We start from the raw sequence: 23,125 nt of genomic DNA, 5'->3' as shown, positions 1-23,125 counted from the left end.
ACCATTTCTTATTAATGTAAAACTTTCATTATATATTTATTTACTGCAAAACATAAAAACGGGTTAGTTAATTATAGATAATTAAAAAAAAAGAGCTATCCAAACTCTAGTCCATAAACTACCTGTTGTCAAGCAGGCTTTAGTATTATCAGTAAAGTTCAAAGTTATGGGCCTTTGATTATCTATATTCATGTTTTACTATGTATAATTGTTATATTTGAGTCTATAATTCTATCATACACGTTTGTCAGGTGTGGGTTCTATCTAATTTGTTTGTGTTTTCTATTGGTTTGATTCTATTTGTAATTGCTTGTTCATGTATTGTATTATATTTTTACTTAAAAACTCTCAAGAAAAAAAAACATACCTCTGATTTGACAGTTGAAATCTCACTACCATTTCGGTTAACATTAGAAATGTTAATATGCTAGGTCAGGTTTGAGCTGGATCCATGTATGGTATCAATATCATACATAGTTGTTTAATCCTAGCTTGACATGTGCTTCGAAATTAGTGTATCCCATCCATACTTGTAAATGGTTAATCTAAGCTCATTTAAATTTACCAATATATATTAAATCTCCTAAATTTCTAGTGGACCTTCAAGCTTGGGTGAGTAGTTTGGCCATTGAAAGTTCCATTAATATAAGACAATACAATGCATAGCAGATCACGAACCAAGCAAAACAAGACAAAATGCAAAGAGAAACTAAACAAAACCCACACAAGCCATATGCACATGGTGGGAGACAAACCCACACATCGCAAATGCGAATAGTGGCACTCAAACCCAAGGCTTTAACGCGGCCACAACCTTTGGCAACAATGCCAAGGCCTTAGTGGCAGTACTAGTGGATCTTGATTTATTGTTTCAGGTTTATCAACATTTTCAAGTATTTTTCACACATATATTTGTAGTTTAATTTTTTAAAAATAAAATATATACCATAGACGCAAATATATCTAAATTACATAGTATAAATACACATACACATATAAATTTTAAATTTATTAATTAAGTTCTATAATTTAATTTAACAATTAAAATTTTAATACAATTATAAAAAATAAAAATTACTAAAGAAAAAAATAAAAGAATTGACATAAAATATCAAAATAATGTGTCTATAACACTTCGAAATTTTTATTTTTGTTCTTGTGAAGTTGTGACACAATTGTGTATCTGCTTCAGTGGTTAAGTGTTTTGGGTGTGTGAGAGGTCCCAAGTTCAAGCCAGGACTTGGGCAAATTTCGGTATTTTTATGAATAAGACCTATCTTTGGTCAGTAGGCTTTTAAGTAAAAGTTAGCAAATAATTAACAGAATGGGCCTGCTGGTTTGGTGGATAAATGGAGTTTTTGTGTGAAGGAGGTCCTATGTTCAATTCTTTGTGATGGTGAAGAGATAGTATTTTTTCTCCAATTTAGGCTAAGAGTTGTGTTGGGGAAAAATTTTGAGTAGTTATGTTTTAGTGGGTTAATAGGGAGTGATTTTAGGAGATAATGGGGGAGAGGTTATCAAAAAATAATTTGATTATCTTTTTGTTGCATAAAAAAAAGTAGAGTTTTGGTTTTCTCTAATTACCCAAACTTTTTCTGACGTTTTCTTCTTTTTTTTTCCTCCTCTGTCGATTCTTTCCCCTAATTGCTGCCGAAATTTCCACTATTTTTCCCCTTCCATTTCTTTCTTTATTTTCCAATTGATTTGGTTGTTCATCATTGGTTGCGTACGTTTGGTTAGTAACGGTTTTGTCTATTGCTAATCGTTCTTGGTTAATCTCTGAAAAGGGGATTCCTTTTTGGTTTTTAGGAGTTAATCAAGGGGCTGGTGGTTTTGAATCAACGCTGTGATTGGGCAAAGTCGTGGTTACTCAAGCGAGGTAAAGGTTTTGTTAGGTTTATAGTCAAGTTCCTTCCAAAATTGGTTGATTAAAAATGAATTAAGTAATTAATCTGGAGATTTGTTGGTCGATTTTTAGGTTCTGGAGGCTTAGGAGTGCTTATGCATTAGAAACGATAACAGGTATGTACTTGAAACGCAGAAAATGGGATTTGGCAAAAAGCCAAAACTGCTTGCTGTCAAGAAATAAGAGAAAATGATGTGAAAAATTGTAGACAAAGGAAATAAGGGTGTTATAAACATGGAAATCAACATTCTACACTAAAATAGTTTTGGACAGCAGCAATAGTCTAACTTTGAAAAATCATCAAAAATAGTGGAAATTGAGTTAAAGGTTTAATAAAATACGAAATTAAATTTTATTGAGTCTAGTTTTCATGGAATAAACAGTGTAAGCAATGAAATTGTAAATTATGAGATATAATGAATTTTGTGAGACAATGTTAGAATAGGTTTGGGTTCCCCTATTCTGACTTTGGAAAAAAATCATCAAAAATTTTAAAAAATAATTAGGTGCTTAAATTTATATGTTTAAATCCTTAACGAGTCTATTTTCATGAGAAACAAACGAAAACATCATTCGAATTCCGTACTAAGAGATAAATAATTTTTAGTAAGGATAGGTTGAAGCTGTCAAACAGCAGAATCGGGATAGATTTGAAGATTTTACGGTACTTATTTGATAAACTATAAAATTTAAAAATTTTATGGTAGAAAGATATTTGAGTCTAGTTTCAAAAACATCAAGCGGATCTTAATTTGGAATTCTATAGCTCAAGATATAAATAATTTAGGGACAATGACTCAAGTAGACAGCTTTGAATGAACATATAAGTAAATAGTGAAAACATGTATGAATATTTAACTAGCATGGGTTACATTAAAAATGGATCACATGGCCAAGGCAAATTTGGGCCGAGTGCGCCACACGGGCACACACGGGCGTGTGGGCCCATTTTTACCGAAATATTTCTAAGGTTGCACAGGTTACCCAAGTCGACTATGAACCTACTGTAAGGTCGGTAAGCGCTACTTAAACCCCTAAATGTGTGAAATTGAGTGAATGATATCTGTACTGAGTATGTTAATATTGAACCGAATATATGTACTGAAATTGCGTAATAGCATATCATCCATTGTATGTTGCATTGCATTGGGTTAGGAGTTGTTATTCGGAGGAAGTATACTGAAAGGTTTTAAGCCTAATTTACTGGCAGCTCAACTGCAAACTACTGTTTTGTGCCACATTCGGTACTACTTGGAGTGTAGGGATGGGTGGGTTGATTATATCCCCATATGGAGTATAGGGTTGGACGGAGATGGTGTGTAGAGGCTGGATGGGTAGGATTTTGCTACTGCATAACTGCAACTGCTATTGATATTGTGATGGGCTAAGGCCCTACTACACTTTTGACACTGTATTGAGATGGGCTAAGGCCCAAACTGTCACTGATACTGAAAAGGGCTTAGGCCCAAGATTGTTCAACTTTGCACTCTGAATATTGATTGTTTGTTTGTTTCTGCAGGATTACACACTGAGTTTATGTAAACTCACCCTTTTTGTTTCATGTGTACAGGTAATCCCCAGACTTAGACGGATCGGTGCGACGGAGGACTTAACGGTGACCGCATAAATTTTTGGACTTCATGGTTTTCAATTTATGTTTTATGATTTAATTATTATTGATTATTTGGGTTGTAATTTAAGGATCCTCTAGGCTTTGGTTTAAAATTTTGGGTTTTTATTTATTTATTTTACTTTATGGATTTATACCTGCTGGTCGTAGGAAATTCGGTTTTCAAAAAGTTAAAATAGTTTTTAAACGCATGATCACTTAGACTGTTTTACTAAACCTTCCGCAACGAGGGATGTTTCAAACAAACGTTTTAAATGAATAAAGACGACTTCCTAAGTTCTAACAAAGGTTTAGTAAAGATAATAACATGGAATGTTTTCAACATAACAAGAGGTTTCAAAAACACTATCGTGTGACATTGCCAAATATGGCCATAACGTCTACGCTAGGTTTGGGGTGTTACAGTAACAATCGATATCAATTTGATACAATCTAGTATTATAATTTTAATCCAACCACATAATATAGGATAAAAATGATAGAAGACTAGCTGTTTTTCCCCGTTTTCTAAGTATTTTTAAGTTGAGATGTTGTATTTTAAGAATCCAACCAACAGAGAAATATCATTTGTTTGAAAAAATAAAACTGAAAGATCCATAAAATCTATATGCATGTATATATGGAAGCATATATCATACATTTTTGTATGAATAGATGTATTGATTATCAAAGGTTTTAGGTTTTACCCTGTAGAGCCTGCCTAACGGCACAAGACGCTTTTCAACCAACCAACCAACCAGGAACCAACTATAACGAGGGGTCGTTGTTGTCAAAGTGCCTAACAGTACCTCCTGATAGCTTCCTATTGCTCTTTTGATGAGGCCGATATTTTACTATCTTTAGAGTGGCCACCAATAGTGGCGACAACTGCTTCGGTTCGGCATCCACCGTTCTTGCCTTTCTTAATATACAATTTCTCAGTAAGCTATTTTAGAACATTGTTACAAGTTAAAGAATTGAAAGTGGGTGTTGATTAAGTAGCACATATTTAGAGGGAATTAATAGAAAAAGTGTTTAAATTATTGGAATTAACCAAGATATAAAAAAAACTCCGTCTTTCTTGTCCAAATACAGACATATTATTATGACTAATAAACAGCTAATAAATCTAAATGGATTCTCATTACCATTTGTGTAGAAATCTGAGTCAAAATCTTGTGTATAAGCCTCAGAGTGTTTATTGTCCCAGGTGTGATCTGAGTCAGCATCTATTATGTAACTGCTGTTTTGAATATAATTTTTTAGAAACACTTTTCAAATATTTTTTAAGGTTAATTACCAAAAAGAAACATTAAGTAAATTTATTAGTTTAGTTAATGCTTATAGATTTATACTAATTTTAAGATTTTCAGTTCACTTGAAATTTTTAGTGTTTTCGAGTTTTATTATGTGTAAATCATGTATGAACTTTTAATTCAAAATTTATTTTGAGTTAAGATTTTCATGTGTGACCCTATTTAATTTTTTTCTTATTTAAGTTCAAATATATTTTAATTATCAATTTTATTATATTTTGTAATAGTTAATTCGATAATAATTATTTAAGCATGCATTATTTATACTGTAATTTCAATCTTATTTATAATTCTACTTGTATCTAAAAAACTATAATTTACAATTTTTAGAAGTGATTAAAAGCTTTTTGCTTAAAATATTAAGTATTGCTAATCTAATTCTCTTTTCTTTTGCTCTGTTGTGTTGCAGTACTATAAGCACTATGTGTGTCACTATAATATGGACTTGTTGTCTGTAGTTCATTTACTTGTATTATTGATGGGTGGGACGAATGTACGCTCTGTGAAGTTGGGTCCATGTAATGGCAGTTGCATCAGGTATTCCCTTGTAAAGCTTTTGAGGCTTTTTGGGTATGATGCTGTTGTTTGTGTATCAAGGTGGCATCATAGTGGCAAAGTCCCTGGAGGTATGCTAATAAGCCTCTGAATCCTAAATTTTCCCAAGCTACTTTCGATTCCTCTCTCTATATATGCATAAGGTGTATAAGCATATTTGTATCAATTTGTTTGTAGATGATTTCATACTCGAATTTTTTGTTGTCTAGAAGATGGAAAATTGGACTCATTTTGAGCTTATTCTTTCTAGATGTCTAATATATGGAAGAAAATCTATGCATCGTAGTTTTTTTTTACCTTGATTGCCCGTATTGGATATTTTATCCCTACCATTCATGATGAAAAGTATTGTTATATTTTGTGTCATTCCTAGGTACCCTTTGGGCAAATGGTTTTCATTTATGTATAAATTAGTAAAAAAATATTAATTTTGACAAAAACCAATTATGACAAATATATATGTAGGTGATCATTAGTACATTGATGTGGTCAATTATAGCTATTGAGGATAGACCCAATTAAGCAACAAACAAGTAAAAAAATAGCGGAAGAAATTGAGAAATTGAACACACAAATTTAAAGTGGAAAAACCTCTCCAAAGAGATAAAAGACCATAGACAAAGATAATTTTACTATATTGGAAGAATAATGAAGAGTATAAAGATGGAGATATAAACTAAACCTCGAAACCAGAAAAATAAAGAACCATCAAAACGGAAAAAAAATTCTCCGAAAGTGTTATGAGTTCTAATCTTTAATGGGTGTATTTTCTAAGGTTGTAAGATAGCCTATTTATAAGCTAAATTCATAGGTCAAATAATAATAAAATAAACTAGACTAATCAGAATTTGATTGAAACAAATAAACAGAATTTAACTGAATGTTGGATTCACTACTAGTTGTCTATGTTGGTTCCATGACTCAGTTCAAACAATTGCCTCAACTTATGGTTGAAGATGCTAGGTCATCTCTCGAACAAAACTCGATGATGTTCCCTCTATGGAGACCACTTGCTTATTTGCAAGCAAAGTGCTACTCTGACACGACATCAGCATCAATTCTTCTTCTTGCCATTAGCAATGCAAATGACATTTAAGGAGGTTGCAACCTTCCTTTCAATTCGAATTATAACCAAAACGTGTAACGCCTCAAAATTTCTAATTTCATTATTGTGAAAATATGACACGAATATATGTCAGTTTTAGTGGTTATGTGTTCTGGGAGTGTTTGGAAGGTCCCAAGTTCAAGCCTTCGCTTGGACAAATTTTGGTATTTTGAATGAATTAGGCCTTACTCTTGTTTAGTAGGTTTTTATTTGATTGTTGGGTAAATTACATCAGAATGGGCCTGCTGGTCTGGTGGTTAAATCGTGTGTTATTATAATGGAGGTCTTGTGTTCGAATCCCTATGCAATTAAGGGAATTTTTTTTTTGCTCAAATTTCGGGATAGAGTTGTGTAATAGGGGGATTCTGGTAGTGGATGTGTAGTGGGAATTAGAGGAGAAGATTAAGGGATTTTGGGGGTTATCGGGATTTTATTTTATTTTTTCCCATAACTGAAATTTGACTCTCTTTTCTAAAAAAAAAATCTGTCGTCTATTCTTCTCCCTCTCCTCTTGCCGAAATTCTCTGAGTTTTTCTATCTTTCTCTTCTTTTTCTTCTTTTGGATTTTTCCCTAATCCATTTATCCTTCTTCGTTTTCGCACGTGGTTAGTGCTCTCTTAGTTTCGGTAAGTGTTTCTCTTCATTTCTGTTATTAATCTCTTAACGACTAAATTGGTAATGTTTTTTCTCTGCGATTTGGGCGTAGGGGGAGGCTCGGACTGGTGTATTCAGTGTTCTCGTCTTAGCAATAGTTAAACGGAGGGTTATCGTTGGTGGTAAGTTGGGTTTCTGTTCATTCTTGGTTGTCAATTCGCTTGTAAATCCTTTAAATTGATGTTGAATATCTTGATTATAGGCTTTGGAGTGCTCGGGGACTATTTTAGCTCAAACAAAACCAGGTGTGTACTCAAAATGCAAAAAAAAGGATTCGGCGAAATGCCAAAATTGCATGCTATTTGGACAGAAACCATAGACTAACTTTGAAAAATCATCATAAATTGTGGAAATCGAATTAGAGAATGAAAAAAATATGGAATTAAAGCTTATTGAGTGTCGTTTCTCATAGAAGAAACAGTATAAGTAATGGAATTGTAAATCGTGAGGTATAATAAAATTTTGAGACAAGGTCAGATTGAATTCGGGTTCCCTTATTTTGATTTTTGGAAAATCATCAAAAATTGGAGAAAAATAATTAGGGGTTCAAATTTACATTTTTAAATTATTAATGAGTCTATTTTCAATAGAAATAAATGGAAACATCATCCAAATTTTGCACTAAGAGATAATTAATTTTTAGGAAAGAAGGGACGAAGCTGTCAGACAGTAGAACAGGGGTAAGTTTGAAGATTTTACTGTACTTATTGGCTAAACCAAAAATTCTAAAAATTTTATGGTAGAAAGGTATTTGAGTCTAGTTTCAAAGACATCAAGAGGATCTTAATTCGGAATTCAGTAGCTCAAGATATAGATAATTATAGTAACAATGACTCAAGTAGACAGCTTTGAAGGAACATATAAGTAAATAGTGAAAACATATAACTAGCACGGGTTACATTAAAAATGGATCATGTGGCCAATGCCAATTTGGGTCGAGTGGGCACATAGGAGTGTGAGCCCATTTTTCTAAAAAGTTCTGTAAGGTTGCACGGGTTGCCCAAGTCGATTGTGGACCTACTGTAGGGTCGGTAAGCTTTACTTAGACCCCTATATGTGTGATCTGGCTGTCTGATTTATATACCGAGCATGACTTATGATATCTAAATGTATGTACAATTAATTGCATAATGGCATGACATATTTCATATGTTGCATTGCATCGGGGTGGGTTGATGACATTTGGAGGAAGTGTCTGAAAGGCTATTAAGCCTGTTATCTGGCAGCTCAGCTGCAACCTTCTGATTATGTGCCTCATTTCGGTACAGCATGGTGTGTAGGAATGGGTGGGTTGATTTAATCCCCACATGGTGTGTAGGGTTGGACGGAGATGGTGCGTAGAGGCTGGTGGGTAGGATTCTGATTTACTGTATCTGATATGGGCCAAGGCTCTAATGTATTTCTGAGACTATATCTGAATGGGCTAACGCCCAAACTGATTCTGTGATTGACATGGGCCCCAAATTGTATCTAACTAAATTCTATTGATTACCTGTATGCATGTTTTCTTTGGGGATTACACAGTGAGTTTGCGAAACCTCACCCTTTCTCTGTTTTATCTGTAAAGGTAATCTCAGACTTGAAGGGTCGGTGCAATGGAGGACTCGAGGTGGCCACACGTAAATTTTAGACTTTTTTCGTTTAATGCCTAGAATTTATTACTTATTTGGGTTTTTTATGTATCTTCTGGACTATGGACTAGTTGGATTTAAATTTGGGACTTTATACTATATTGTTATGGATTTTTTTAAACTGCAATTCCACAAAACATAGTTTTTTCTAAAAACTAAGGTGTTTCGTAAATAGAAACGATTTTCCCTAAATTTATTGGTTCCAAAAGCTTCCGCTAAGAGACAAGTTTTAAAGAAAATCAACTAGATTTTTTTTGAATTAAATAAAAGCTAACTTACTGTAACGGTTTTTAAACTCGACAATCTTACCTTCAAATCCCTTTCCATGTGACATCGCCAGATTCAGCCGTAACGTCTAGGTCGGGTTTGGGGTACTACAAAACGACTATTGAAGCCTATAAACATCAATAATACCCAAAGATTGAAGCATAGCAGGGCACGACACTTTTCATTCAGGGCTCTCTGACATGTACAAATTTTGATCAGTAAGAATTAGATTCATTTTCTTTTTTTTTGAGAGCTTAACTTATTGCGCCTTTTTTTTTCTTTTAGCTATTTTTTTTCTTGGTAGTGAAATAAGTGAGGATCTCAGAATGAAGGGTAGGTTCATATAGCTGATGATCGATTGAGTTAATAACATGCCACCCCCACATTTGTCGTTTAAACGTCTTCATTTCGCATCTCAAGCTGGGAAGCCATTTGCTTCACGTCGAAATTCTAAGCACATGTATGTAACGGTATTGATATACGAGAACTACTACGGCTCAAAAGAAACTCCGAAAAGTCTACTACGACATTATAGATTGTTATTTGTTTTTCCCTAAGCCTAATATTTTATAAGGTTGGAGAATTTGTTTCTAAAATTTTTCCCTCTTCTTCATATATGATTTTGATTGTGAAAGATATGTTTTAAATTAAAAATATACAACAATATAAGGTAGTATATTAGTTGCTTTGTTACTTTCCTATTCATGTTTATGGTCTATGTTACTCTTTTATTTATTTAATTATTTAAAATTTTAGGGTTAAATTTGAAATTAACCATTTTTAAAAAGAGTAAGACAACCTAAAAAATAAGGGAAGCCACTTATTAATCTAATAACTCATTAAAGTATTCAAATTATATATAATTATATAATATTTTAATTTAAAAGTTGACGATATTAATTATTGAGATTAATTAATGACATCTTATAAATTAGGATCAAATTATGTTAGAAATTAAATTATAAACATTGAATTTCAAATTTAAAATATATTAGAGGGACAAAACTAAAATCTAATTATTTATAGTAAAGAGAAAAATAAAGTGAGCTTTGAATGTGCCACGTGTCAAAACTTTCCATTTCCTTTTAGTGGACCTTAAAGCTTGGGTGAATAGTTTAGCTGTAGAAAGTTCCACTAATATAAGAAAATACAGTGCACAACAGACCACGAACCAAACAAACAAGAAGAAAATGTAGAGAGAAACTAGATAAAAACCACACAAGCCATATGCACATGGTGGGAGACAAACCCACACATCGCAAATGCGGATGGTAAGAATCAAACCGAAGCCTTCTAGGTGACCACAACCTTTGGCAACAGTGCCAAGGCCTTATTGGCAGTACTAGTGTATGTTGATTTATTGTTTCAAGTTTATCTGCATTTTCAAGTATTTGTAACACCCCAAACCAGCCCCAGACGTTATGGCCGAATCTGGCAATGTCACAAGGAAGTGTTTTTCATAAAGTGAGTTGTCGTTAAAAACCTCCTTTCTTTATCACTTCTTTACACTCTCTTTTGTTTAATAGCAAGATGTGTTGATCAATTTCAAACATGATTCATATACATAAGTTATTATCTTTCAAAAAGTTATAAATTTTCAAAACGTTACTTATCGCGGAAGCTTTTTAAAACAGTTTGCCAATTTATGTGTACTTTGTTCAAATGCTTGTTTCATTTTGAAACTCGATTATCCCTAGTACTAGCAGTTGTAAATCAAAACAATAGAAACCCCAAATTAAACATAAAAATCCAGAGAGGCCATTATTACAGTAAAATACCCCCAAAATAAAACCGAAATTATAACTAATTACTAAATCGAATTAAATAGGTTGTGTGGCCACTGCTGAGTCCTCCGTCGCACAGATTGCCTATGTCTAGGGATTACCTGTACAGTGAAATCAGAAGGGTGAGTTTACGAAAACTCAGTGTGTAATCTCATATAAAGCAAACAGACAGAAAGTAATCACAGTCTGGGCCTAGGCCCTTTTCAGTGTCAGAAACAATATCAGTTTGGGCTTTAGCCCATCTCAGCATAGAAGCAATCATGTGTTTAGGCCTTGGCCCATTATAGTCACAATAATCAATACAGTAATAGATTACACAGCATACAGGCCCTACCCAACCAGCCTCTACACTCCATCTCTGTCCAACTCTACATTCCATATGGGGATATAATCAAACCACTCATCCCTACACTCCAAAAAGTACCGAATGAGGCACTAGGCAGTAGTTGCAGCTGAGCTGCCAGTAAGTTAGGCTCGAGGCCTTTCAGTACACTTCCTCCAATCAATATCATTCCCCAACCCAATGCAATGCATCATACAGTCATGTCATGGTATCATGTATAATCAGTACAGTGCGAATAACATGCTCAACATATAGACATACATATCTATCTCATATAGGCATATAACAGTCTTTCAGTCATTTCAGTCAATAAGGGGTCCAAAAAAATTTACCGACACTACAGTAGGTCCAAAGTCAACTCGGGCGACCCGTGTAACCTTAGCAGTCAAACAGTGAAAATGGGCCCACATGGCCTGGCCCAATATTTCCACACGCCTATATGGTCCACCTGTGTAGGGCCCATGCGCTTGTGTGGCCTACATGGTCTAATTCGGCCCGGCCCATTCATCGCTCATGGCCGACCTCGTCCATCACACGCCCATGTTCGGTTACACGGCCTACCACACTGGCGACCGCACGCCGGTGTGGCATTGACAATCACATTTTTTGCTTTTTGTCGATTCCCTTTTTCAAAGTTATTTTTACACACCTGAGTCGTTCTCGATGCTTAAGCATTTCCTAACCTTTTGCAACTTGCAAGCAGCGTACCCAATCTTGAATTGAACAACTAAAACAGAATTTAATTAATTCCAAAACGAGCCAAATGCAACCACTTACCGCAATCACCCCCGACTACTTGCACTGATCAATTCGTTGGGAAGAAAAACCGCTTCATGATCATCCCCTATATACAAACAACAGAATCAAAATCTTTCGAAACCAAAACTAAAAGAACACAAAAACACTACTTATTGTTATCGCATGGAAACAAAAGCTGATGAGCCAGATAAACTAAAATAAAAGATAAGGGGAAACACTTGAAATTTTGGCAACAAAACAAAACAAAAAAGAAGGAGAATTGAAGGGAAAAATGGCAGCAATGAGGGATTTCGACTATGGAGCCAGAGAAAAGAAAAAAATAAAAATGAAATATGGTAGAGGAGACTTCTATAGAGATTTTCGGAATCAATGGGTAACTCCCCAAAATCCTTGATTTACTCCACTAAACCACATCCATTCCAACCACTCAGTATCCCAGTCTAACTCAAACACCTTCACTCCTTACTTTTCTCCCCAAATCCCTCAATCCACTCCCCAAAAGCCGTCTACCCCTCCCTCAACCACCTAATTCAAATTCCACTCCAACTCTTTAGTAGTTCGGTTAGACTAAAACACCCACACGACACTAGCAGCAAAATAAAACACTCACTGGTGAACACCAGTACTCGAACTCAAGACCACCAGCACTTTGCCACTCTACTTATCCACTAGACCAACATGCCCATTCTAACATATTTCACTAACATTTATTTATAAGCCTACTGGCTAAAGATAGGGGTTTATTTAATTAAAAACAAAAATTTTCCCAAGCTAAGGCTAGAACTTGGGACCTCTCAGACATTTCCCATAACACTTAACCACTGAAGCAAAGATGTATTAATGTTACAAACATACGAAAATATATATAAGGGACTTTTTTGGGGCATTACAACACTCCCCCCTAAACGAAAATTTTGGCCTTAAAATTTTACCGGATCAAAACATATGAGGATATTGTTGTCGCATCGCATCCTAAGGCTTCCACGTGGCCTCCTCAAAGCTATGATTATGCCAAAGAACCTTAACTAGTGGGATGGATTTTCTTCTTAGAACCTTTGCATCTCACTCCAATATCTAAACTGGCTCCTCCTCAAAGCTCAGATCTGGCCTTACCTCGATCTCCTTAACAGGAATAATATGCGTGGGATCAGAGCGATAGTGCCTCAACATAGTGACGTGGAACACGTCGTGAATCCAGTCCAATTCCGGAGGTAATTACAACTGGTATGCAACTGGTCCCACTTGCTTAAGCACACGGTAAGGTCTAATAAATCTAGGGCTCAACTTGCCCTTACGACCAAATCTCAATACCTTCTTCCATGGTGAGACATTGAGCAAAACGAAGTCCCCCACTGAAAACTCAATCTCTCGACGCTTCAGGCCTGCGTAGGACTTCTGCCTATCAGATGCCGCTTTTAGTTGGTCTCGAATCAACCTAACTTTATCATCGGTATCAGAAACTAGCTCGGGACCTAGAACACGCCGCTCGCCCAACTCAGTCTAACATGAAGGTGTGCGACACCTACGACTATATAAAGCCTCGTAAGGTGCCATCTGAATGCTAGACTAATAGCTGTTGTTATAACCAAACTCTGCTAGCGGTAAGTAATCCTCCCAACTGCCTCGGAAGTCGATCACACAACTTCTCAACATATCCTTCAGTATCTGAATCACCCTCTCTGACTGACCGTCAGTCTGAGGATGGAACGCAGTATTGAAGTCTAATCTTGTACCTAGAGCTTCATGTAGCTTCTTCCAGAATCGAGAAGTGAAGCAAGGATCCCTATCAGATATTATTGAAATCGGTACCCATGCAATTTCACTATCTCAGACACATACAATTTAGCCAGCTTCTGCAAAGATTAGTTGGTCCGAACCGGTATGAAGTGGGCGAACTTGGTCAATCAATCCACAGTGACCCAAACAAAATCCTTCTTAGTGGGTGTGAGGGGTAACCCACTAACGAAGTCTATAATCACTCTCTCCCACTTCCAAAGCAGAATCTTGACTGGCTACAACAAACCCGAAGGTAATTGATGCTCAGCCTTAACGTGCTGGCAAGTCAGACACTTACCCATAAAATATGTAACCTCACGCTTAAGACCTGGCCACCAATATATCTCACGAAGGTCTCAGTACATCTTATTTTCGCTAGGATACATAGCATAAGGGCTACTATGTGCCTCTGTCAGTATAGAGTGCCTCAATTCAGTATCTTTCGGTACACAGATTCTCTCATAGAAATAGTGCACCCTTTCGCTATTCAGTCTAAAATCCTCGATATTCCCACTCTCAACCTGTTAGAAACGAAGACCCAACGACTCATCATTTATCTGTTTACCCTTAATCTGCTCTATGCACGTCGGTTTAACTTGAAGTTTGGCCAACAGGCTGCCATCATCAAATAAACTGAGGCGAGCAAACATCGCCCTTAGGTTAGTCATAGCCCTACAGCTCAGTGCATCGACCACCACATTGGCCTTACCAGGATGGTATTCAATAGTACAATCGTAGTCTTTAAGCAATTCAATCCATCTACGCTTCCTAAGTTTCAGCTCCTTCTGAGTAAGGAGGTACTTGAGGCTCTTGTGATCGGTGTAAATGATACACTTCTCACCATACAAGTAATGCCTCCATATTTTTAGTACGAATATCACTGCGACAAACTCCAAGTCATACGTCAGATAGTTCATCTCATGAATCTTATGCTGACGAGACGCATACACTACCACCTTACCCTTTTGCATCAACACACATCCTAAACCGACATGTGATGCATCACTGTAGATAGTAAACTCTTTTCCAGACTCTGGCTATATCAAAATAGGGGCCTCAATCAATACAATTTTGAGCTTTTCAAAACTCTTTTGCTACGCATCAGTCTAGTTAAATGGCACACCCTTACATAGCAGCTTAGTTAAGGGTGCTGTAATCAGTGAAAAACCCTCTACAAATTGTCGATAATACCCTGCCAGTCCCAGAAAACTGAGAATCTCAGATACAGTCTTAGGCTGTTTCCAATCCAACACTGCCTCAATCTTTCGAGGACCGACCCTAATCCCCTCAGCAGAAATCACATGGCCCAAAAATGTTGCTTCCTGTAACCAGAACTCACATTTATTGAACTTGGCATACAGTTGTTTCTCTCACAAAATCTATAGAACCACTCTGAGGTGTTCATCGTTTTCATCCTCAGTTTTCGGATGCACCAGTATATCATCAATAAATACCACTACGACCCGATCCAGATAGAGCTGGAACACTTGGTTCATCAGATCTATAACAGCTACTGGTGCCTTCGTCAGTCTAAATGGCATCACTAGGAACTCGTAGTGACCATAGCGAGTCCTAAATGCCGTCTTATGCACATCAGCCTCTTTAACTCTCAACTGGTGATACCCTGATCGTATATCAATCTTGGAGAAAATAGAAGCACCTCAGAACTGATCAAACAGATCGTCTATCCTCAGTAGGGGGTGCTTATTCTTTATGGTCAACTTGTTCAATTACTGGTAATCAATACACATACGCATGGATTCATCCTTCTTTTTCACAAACAGAACCGGTGCTCCCCACGCAGACACACTAGGGCAGATGAACCCACGATCCAGTAGCTCTTGAATTTGAGCCTTAAACTCCACAAGCTCTTTTTGTGTCATTCTATAAGGAGCGATGGACACCGGAGCTGTACCAAGAAGGAGCTCAATCCCAAACTCTACTTCACGATTCAGAGGTAACCTAGGTAGCTCTTTAGGAAAAACGTCCGAAAACTCCTTAACCGTCTTGATATCCTTAACCAAAGAATCCCCAGAATCTGAAACACTGATGTAAGCCAGATACGCCTCACATCCCTTACGAACCAACTTTTTGGCCCTTAATGCAGAAATCACATTCGATAAGTAGTTCTGACGCTCCCTAATTGCGACTACCTTGCTGTCTTCCACAGTTCTCAGTACAACCTTTTTCCTGGCACAATTTAAACTCACTCGATGTTTAACCAACCAGTCCATTCCCATTATCAGATCAAATTCCCCAAAAGGCTGTTCCATCAGATCAACCAAAAAGATAGCTCTTTGAACCTCTAGAGGAACATCTCTAAATAGTTTGTTAACCCTTATTGACTGCCCCAACAGGCTCAGTACAGTGACCACACTTGTAGTGCTCTCAACCAATATACCCAAGTTTTTAGATACGGTACAAGCTATATAGGAGTGAGTGGATCCTATATCTATCAGTGCAGTATATGATACATTATAAATAAAGAACGTACCCGTAATGACGTCTGAGAATCTCCATCCTCTCGACGATAAACAGTATAAACTAGAGCCGACTGCCTCGCCTCAATATGACCGGCACCTCTGCTTAATGCCCTCTTACCATGACCGAAACCATTACCACCTCTGGCCTGACCCCGACCTCTCGGTGGCTGATGAACTACCCTTGGTGGCTGCGCAGTATTATTACCTAGAGCTTGCATCTGATCAGACCTCCATGGACACTCTCTGTAACACCTCTTACCCGTGTTCATCGCCGAAACAGGGTAAGAAGTATTATCAAACATAAAATACATATTTTCATACAATCAGAGTTTTTTTTATAAAATTTTTGACATAATATTTTTTGCAAATGTCTAATCCCTCCTGTAAACTTTCAAAAAGCAATCTCAAACCAATTCAATATTTCAACTAGCATTTTTTAAGAAAACAACCTATCAATTAATATACATTAACATCTTAAGCTAAGTAGTAATTAGTATATATATACATCACATTAACATTAAGTCTTGATACATGTCATAATTCGAAATATTGGTTTCAAAATACCAAAAGATGTAGATAGTGTGGATGATCCCTGACTCTGTCCAAATTCGAGATGATTTATAACACTATAAAACAAGAAAAAGAAAGAGAAGTAAGCATATAGCTTTTAAGTATGTATGTAATTGATAAACAAATTTAAAACATGTTTCCATAGATAACATAATTTTAATCAACCATAAATTTGATATTTATTCAAAATCCAGCAAACTATTTTTTTGCATTACAGTCACTAAATTATTTTTATCCGGAGCTACGGAACTCCAAATTAAGTTCCATAAATTTTCCATGAAACTAGACTCATATACCGTCTTATGATAAAATTTTCAGAATTTTTTACTTGGCCAATTAGTACAGTTTATACTTTAAAGTCACCCATGTTTCACTGCTCAACATCTCTTACCTCTCTTCACTAAAAAAGAATTATTTCACTGTACAGAATTCATATGATATTTTTGTTTGTTTCTTTTGAAAATAGACTCATTAAGGATTCTAAGAATATAAATTATCTCTCAGAATTAGTTTTGTACAATTTTTAATGGTTTTTCCAAGTCAGAACTGGGGATTCCAAAATCAATCCAACCGGCCTCACTAAAATTCAAATATCTCAAAATATACAACTCTTTTGCTTGATCTGCTTCTTTTATATGAAAGTAGGCTCATTAGGGTTTAATTCTATATCTCATCCAACCAATAAATCAATTTCTACAATTTTTGGTGATTTTTCAAACTAACATCACTTCCACTGTTCAAATCTATTATGTTTCAATTTCACTCATTTACATAACATTACAACAATTTATTTTGTAAGCACAGTACGAAACTTCATCACTCCAGTTACTCTTTAGCAAATTTTCACACTTCAATCACATACTCATATCCTGTTGAACACGTCGGTATAATAGCGAATATTCGGTGGTTTGCACATAGTACCACCCATGTAATTATTATCATTCGATATACGTAGTAGCCTTCACATAGTACTATACACGTGATCAAACTTTCCGGTTCACGCAGTAGCCGGGACATAGTATTACACACATGACCAAAACCTTCCAGTACACATAGTAGCCTACACATGGTACTACACATGTGACCATTATCTATCGATACACGTAGTAGCCTGGACTTAGTACTACACACGTGTTTATAGACACTTTATTCAAGCCTTTCTTATTCCGACAGTCCCACAGAGATTCTTACTTTTCAAGGATTTACAATTTATCCGTACACAAATCACAATTTCAATATTTCAGTCCAATCCCATAACAAATTTAATAGTTCAATTCAACTACTTCACTTATTACTTGTCAATGATATATCCACAATTCAAGCAGATTTTAATCGATTCAACTATAAATTCTAAATTTCTAATTGTTATATAACTATTTCATATTCAACCATTTCTCATATATTATAACAAAATATCAAAAATAGTTATAAACAATATATTAATTACATATTACTTACCTCGGTGCAAAATATAGGAATTTTGCAATTCAATCCACAATCTTTTCCTTTCCCTTATCGAGGTTGATTCCACGTCTTTCTTGATCTATAATAGCAAATTTAGCTTGTTTAATATTCACATTTATCAAAATAATCCTCGACTCAACTTTTGATAAAATTATAATTTTGTCCTTAAACTTTTGCATATTTATAACATGCTGAACACTTTTTCCTTCTATGGAAACATCAAATTCTCACTCTAACTCTTACTTATGAACATTAAATATTTTTACCGATTATGTTATTTTGCTCGGTTTCACTTAAAATCGACTAGCAAAAGTTGTTTAACATAAATTCTAGTTTCATATTCTTCCATAAAACATCAAAATACATACATTTAACACATGGGTAGTTTTTCAAATTTCAACCCTAGCTCAAAATAACAGTAGAAATAGATAAACCGAGCTATAAGAATATCAAAAATGCAAATAACATTAAAAACGGGGCTAAAATGCACTTACAATCAAGCTTGAAAGTGGCCAAAACCCTAGCTATGGAGTCCTTCAATTTTCAGCAGCAAGCAAATATGATAACACCATTTTTACATCTTTTTCCCATTTTAATTCAATTTATTTACTAAATAACCAAAATGCCCTTACTTAAAAAAAATCCTATTTCACTTATTTCTTATCCATTTTTGTCCATCACTAACTAATGGTCTAATTACCACATAAGGACCCCTAATTTATAATTCCATAACAATTAAATACCTTCAACAAAAAAAAGTCAACTTTTACACTTTTTACAATTTAGTCCTTTTGACTAAATTGAGTGCCCAAGCGTCAAAATTTTCAAACGAAATTTTCATGAAATATTTTCATTAAATTGTAGACCATAAAAATATAGTAAAAATAATTTTTTCCTCTTCAAATTTGTGGTCTCGAAACCATTGTTCTGACTAAGCCCTAAATCGGGCTGTTACACTCTCTAATACGGTGCTCTAGAGAACTGCACCTCAAACATGCCCCAATTCCTTTTCAACAACCGCCCTGATGTCACCTACCACATTCAGTACACAATGGCTGTCCAGCAATGAGATCCCCAACTCTAATTGACCAATCAACTCTGCCCTTTTTCTTAGGTCTGTAAACAAAACTCGAGGGCTCCGAATCCCTCTTATTCATACCTCTCTCTCTGTCACGGTTCTGGCACTCAGTGCGCTTCACCTCCTCGGTGAACTTCGCCTTATCAACCAGTGCAGCAAAGTCTCCCTCCCTCTGTGAAGCTATCAAAACCCTCAAATTATCCCTCAAGCCATCCTCAAAGTGAACACATTGCTCATACTCAGTCGCTACCATACCACGCGCATAGCTGCTCAGTCGTAGAAACTCGGCCTCATACTCGGCCACTGATCTATTTCCCTGAATCAAATTCAAGAACTCCCTCCTACGGGCATCTACATAGCTGGCACCCACATACTTTCCTTGGAAAGTGAACTTAAAAAACTCCCAGGTCAGTCGATCGAGCTGAGTGCCCTCCTTAACAGTGAGCCACCACTGATAAGCCTTATCTCATAGCAGCGATACAACACCCTTTAACTTCTACTCAAGAGTACAGTGCAGGTCATCCGTAATCCTCTCTGTGGCCTCAATCTAGTATTCTACCACATTAGGGGAAACTTCAGCAATACCCCTGAAAAGCTCAGCTCTATTAGATCAGAGTCGTTCTGTAACCGACTCGCGCCCTTCAGCTCCCGTATTGGGCCCAAAGACCCTCTCTAGAATCCTTAACATGGCTTGGGACAGTGCGTCGTCCCCAGCTGCTCGATCATGAGACCCAGTCTCAGTCACAGGCGAAGCTGGTGTCTCACTAGTTTCCAAATTAGGTAGATTGCCAAATGACAAAAACCCAGCTCGAGCACCTCTACAACCTCTGCCACAGCCTTTTGTATCCCGTCTGCAAGTACCTCTTGTGCTCATTGTCTATTTCCGTTAATCTGTATTAACAGTTTTATGCATCAGTTTATAGTTCGAGTGTTTATTAATAGATATTTTATGAAAACAGTATCAAAAGTGTAACGTTTGTTTTCATATGATGTAGTGTCTACTAGTGTTTACCGATTTTACTACAATTTCAGTATACAGTAACCTGAGTGTTTTCAGTACAATCTATCTATAATAGTCTCAGTATATACTACCTATAGCACTTTTAGTTTTTAAACAGATATCAGTTTAGAGGACTTACAGGATCGGCGTCGGAGACTCTATGTGCCACACATTCAGTAAAATTGTTTCAAATAATTCAAAAATCAGTACTTTAAAAAACCAAGTTTTAAACTCAAATCCATAGCTGAGTTTGGCAACTTTGCTCTGATACCACTAAATGTAACACCCCAAATTCAGCCCAGACATGATGGCCGAATCTGGCGATGTCATATGAAAGTGTTTTTCATAAAGTGAGTTGTCGTTAAAAACCTCCTTTCTTTATCACTTCTTTACACTCTCTTTTGCTTAATACTGAGACATGTCGATCAATTTCAAACATGATTCATATACATAAGTTATTCTCTTTCAAAACATTATAAATTTTCAAAATGTTATTTATCGCTGAAGCTTTTTAAAATAGTTTGCCAATTTGTGCGTATTTTGTTCAAACGTTTGTTTCCTTTTGAAAACTCGATTATCCCTACTACTAGCAGTTGTAAGTCAAAACAATAGAAACCCCAAATTAAACATAAAAATCTAGATAGGCCATTATTACAGTAAAATACCCTCAAAATAAAACCAAAATTATAATTAAGTACTAAATCGAATGAAATAGGTTGTGTGGCCACCACTGAGTCCTTCGTCGTACCGATCCGCCTATGTCTAGAGATTACCTGTACAGTCAAATCAGAAGGGTGAGTTTACGAAAACTCAGTGTGTAATCCCATATAAATCAAACAGACAGAAAACAATCACGGTCTGGGCTAAGGCCCTTTTCAGTGTCAGAGAGAATATTAGTTTGGGCTTTAGCCCATCTCAGCACAGAAGCAATCATGTTTTTGGGACTTGGCCCATTACAGTAACAATAATCAGTACAGTAATAGATTATACAGCATACAAGCCCTACCCAACCAACCTCTACACTTCATCTCCGTCAAACCCTACACTCCATGTGGGGATATAATCAACCCATCCATCCCTACACTCCAAAAAGTACCGAATGCGACACTAGGCAGTAGTTGCAGCTGAGCTGCCAGTAAGTTAGGCTCGAGGCCTTTCAGTACACTTCCTCCAATCAATATCAATCCCCAACCCAATGCAATGCATCATACAGTCATGTCATGGTATCATGTATAATCAGTACAGTGCGAATAACATGCTCAACATACAGACATACATATTTATCTCATATAGGCATATCACAGTCTTTCAGTCATTTCAGTCAATAAGGGGTCTAGGGAAATTTACCGATCCTACAGCAGGTCCACAGTTGACTCAGGTGACCCGTGCAACCTTAACAGTCAAATAGTAAAAATGGACCCATAGGCCCATGTTGTATGCCTATGTGAGCCTACACGCCAGTGTGGCCGACACAGCCCAAAATGGCTTTGGCCATGTTGATCACATGGTTTGGCCCAATATTTTGACACGTCTGTGTGGTCCACTAGTGTGGGGCCCACACGGTCCAATTCAGCCCAGCCCATGTAATTCTCAAGGCCGGCCTCGTCGATCAGACGCCTATGTTCGGTCGCATGACCTACCACAAGGGCGACTGCATGCCGGTGTGGCGTCGACAATCACATTTTTAGCTTTTCGTCGATTCCCAATTTCAAAGTTATTTTTACACATCTGCGTCGTTCTCGATGCTTAAGCACTTCCTAACCTTCTGCAACCTGCAAGCAGCGTACCGAGTCTCGAATTTGACAACTAAAACTCAATTTAATCAATACCAAAACAAACCAAATGCAATCACTTACCAGAATCACCCCTAACTACTCGCACTATTTAATTCGTTGGGAAGAAAAAACGCTTCACGATCGTCCCCTATATACAAACAATAGAATCAAAATCTTCCGAAACCAAAACTAAAAGAACACAACAACACTACTTACCATTATCGCATGGAAACAGAAGCCGAGGAGCCTGATAGACTGAAACGAAAGATAAAGGGAAACACTTGAAATTTCAGTAACGAAAGAAAGAGAATTGAAGGGGAAAACGACATCAATGGGGAATTTTGGCTGAAAACAAAAGAAAAAGAAAAGGTGGAGAGGGAAAAATTTGGCAGGTAGAGGGAAATGGGAAAGCACTCAAAATTTCGGCAACAACACATGAAGGTTGAAGTCCAAAGAAAATGAAAAAGGGGTGGGGAAGAAAGGGACATAATTCGACTATGGAGGTAGAGAAAAGAAAAATAAATAAAAATAAAAGATGGTAGAGGAGAGTTCTGTAGAGATTTTCTGAATCAAAGGGTAACTCCCCAAACTCCTTGATTTACTCCACTAAACCACATTCATTCTAACCACTCAGCAGCCCAATCTAACTCAAACGCCTCCACTCCTTACTTTTCTCCCCAAATCCCTCAATCCACTCCCCAAAAACCGTCCACCCCTCTCTCAACCACCTAATTCAAATTCCACTCCAACTCTTCAGTAGTTCGGTTAGACTAAAACACCCACACGACACTAGCAGCAAAATGAAACACTCCCTGGTGCACACCAGTACTTGAACTCAAAACCACCAACATTTTGCCACTCTAATTATCCACTAGACCAACAGACCCATTCTGACATATTTCACTAACATTTATTTATAAGCCTACTGGCTAAAGATAGGGGTTTATTCAATTAAAAACAAAATTTTTCCCAAGCTAATGTTAGAACTTGGGACCTCTCAGACACTTCCCAAAACATTTAACCACTGAAGCAAACATGTAGTTATGTTAC

General features: G+C 36.4%; 1 protein-coding gene across 1 annotated transcript; it reads left to right on the top strand.

Annotated features, from left to right (window-relative positions):
- Positions 1–5,270: 5,270 nt before the first annotated feature.
- On the top strand, positions 5,271–6,482 carry LOC105795885 (uncharacterized). The gene is made up of 2 exons (XM_052628898.1): positions 5,271–5,457; positions 6,286–6,482. Exons 1-2 carry the CDS (start codon positions 5,271–5,273, stop codon positions 6,480–6,482), a joined length of 384 nt encoding a protein of 127 aa, XP_052484858.1.
- The last annotated feature ends 16,643 nt before the right edge of the window (positions 6,483–23,125 follow it).

This window comes from Gossypium raimondii, chromosome 3, assembly GCF_025698545.1.
Source record: "Gossypium raimondii isolate GPD5lz chromosome 3, ASM2569854v1, whole genome shotgun sequence".
Lineage (NCBI taxonomy): Eukaryota > Viridiplantae > Streptophyta > Magnoliopsida > Malvales > Malvaceae > Gossypium > Gossypium raimondii.
This window is presented reverse-complemented; position numbering and strand designations above follow the sequence as displayed.

Bases quoted from the DNA above. Each gene is read 5' to 3' on its own strand.
- LOC105795885 (XM_052628898.1), top strand. From the start codon at position 5,271: ATGGACTTGTTGTCTGTAGTTCATTTACTTGTATTATTGATGGGTGGG. The intron at 5,458-6,285 runs GTATGCTAATAA...ATTCACTACTAG, and splicing joins TAGTGGCAAAGTCCCTGGAG to TTGTCTATGTTGGTTCCATG.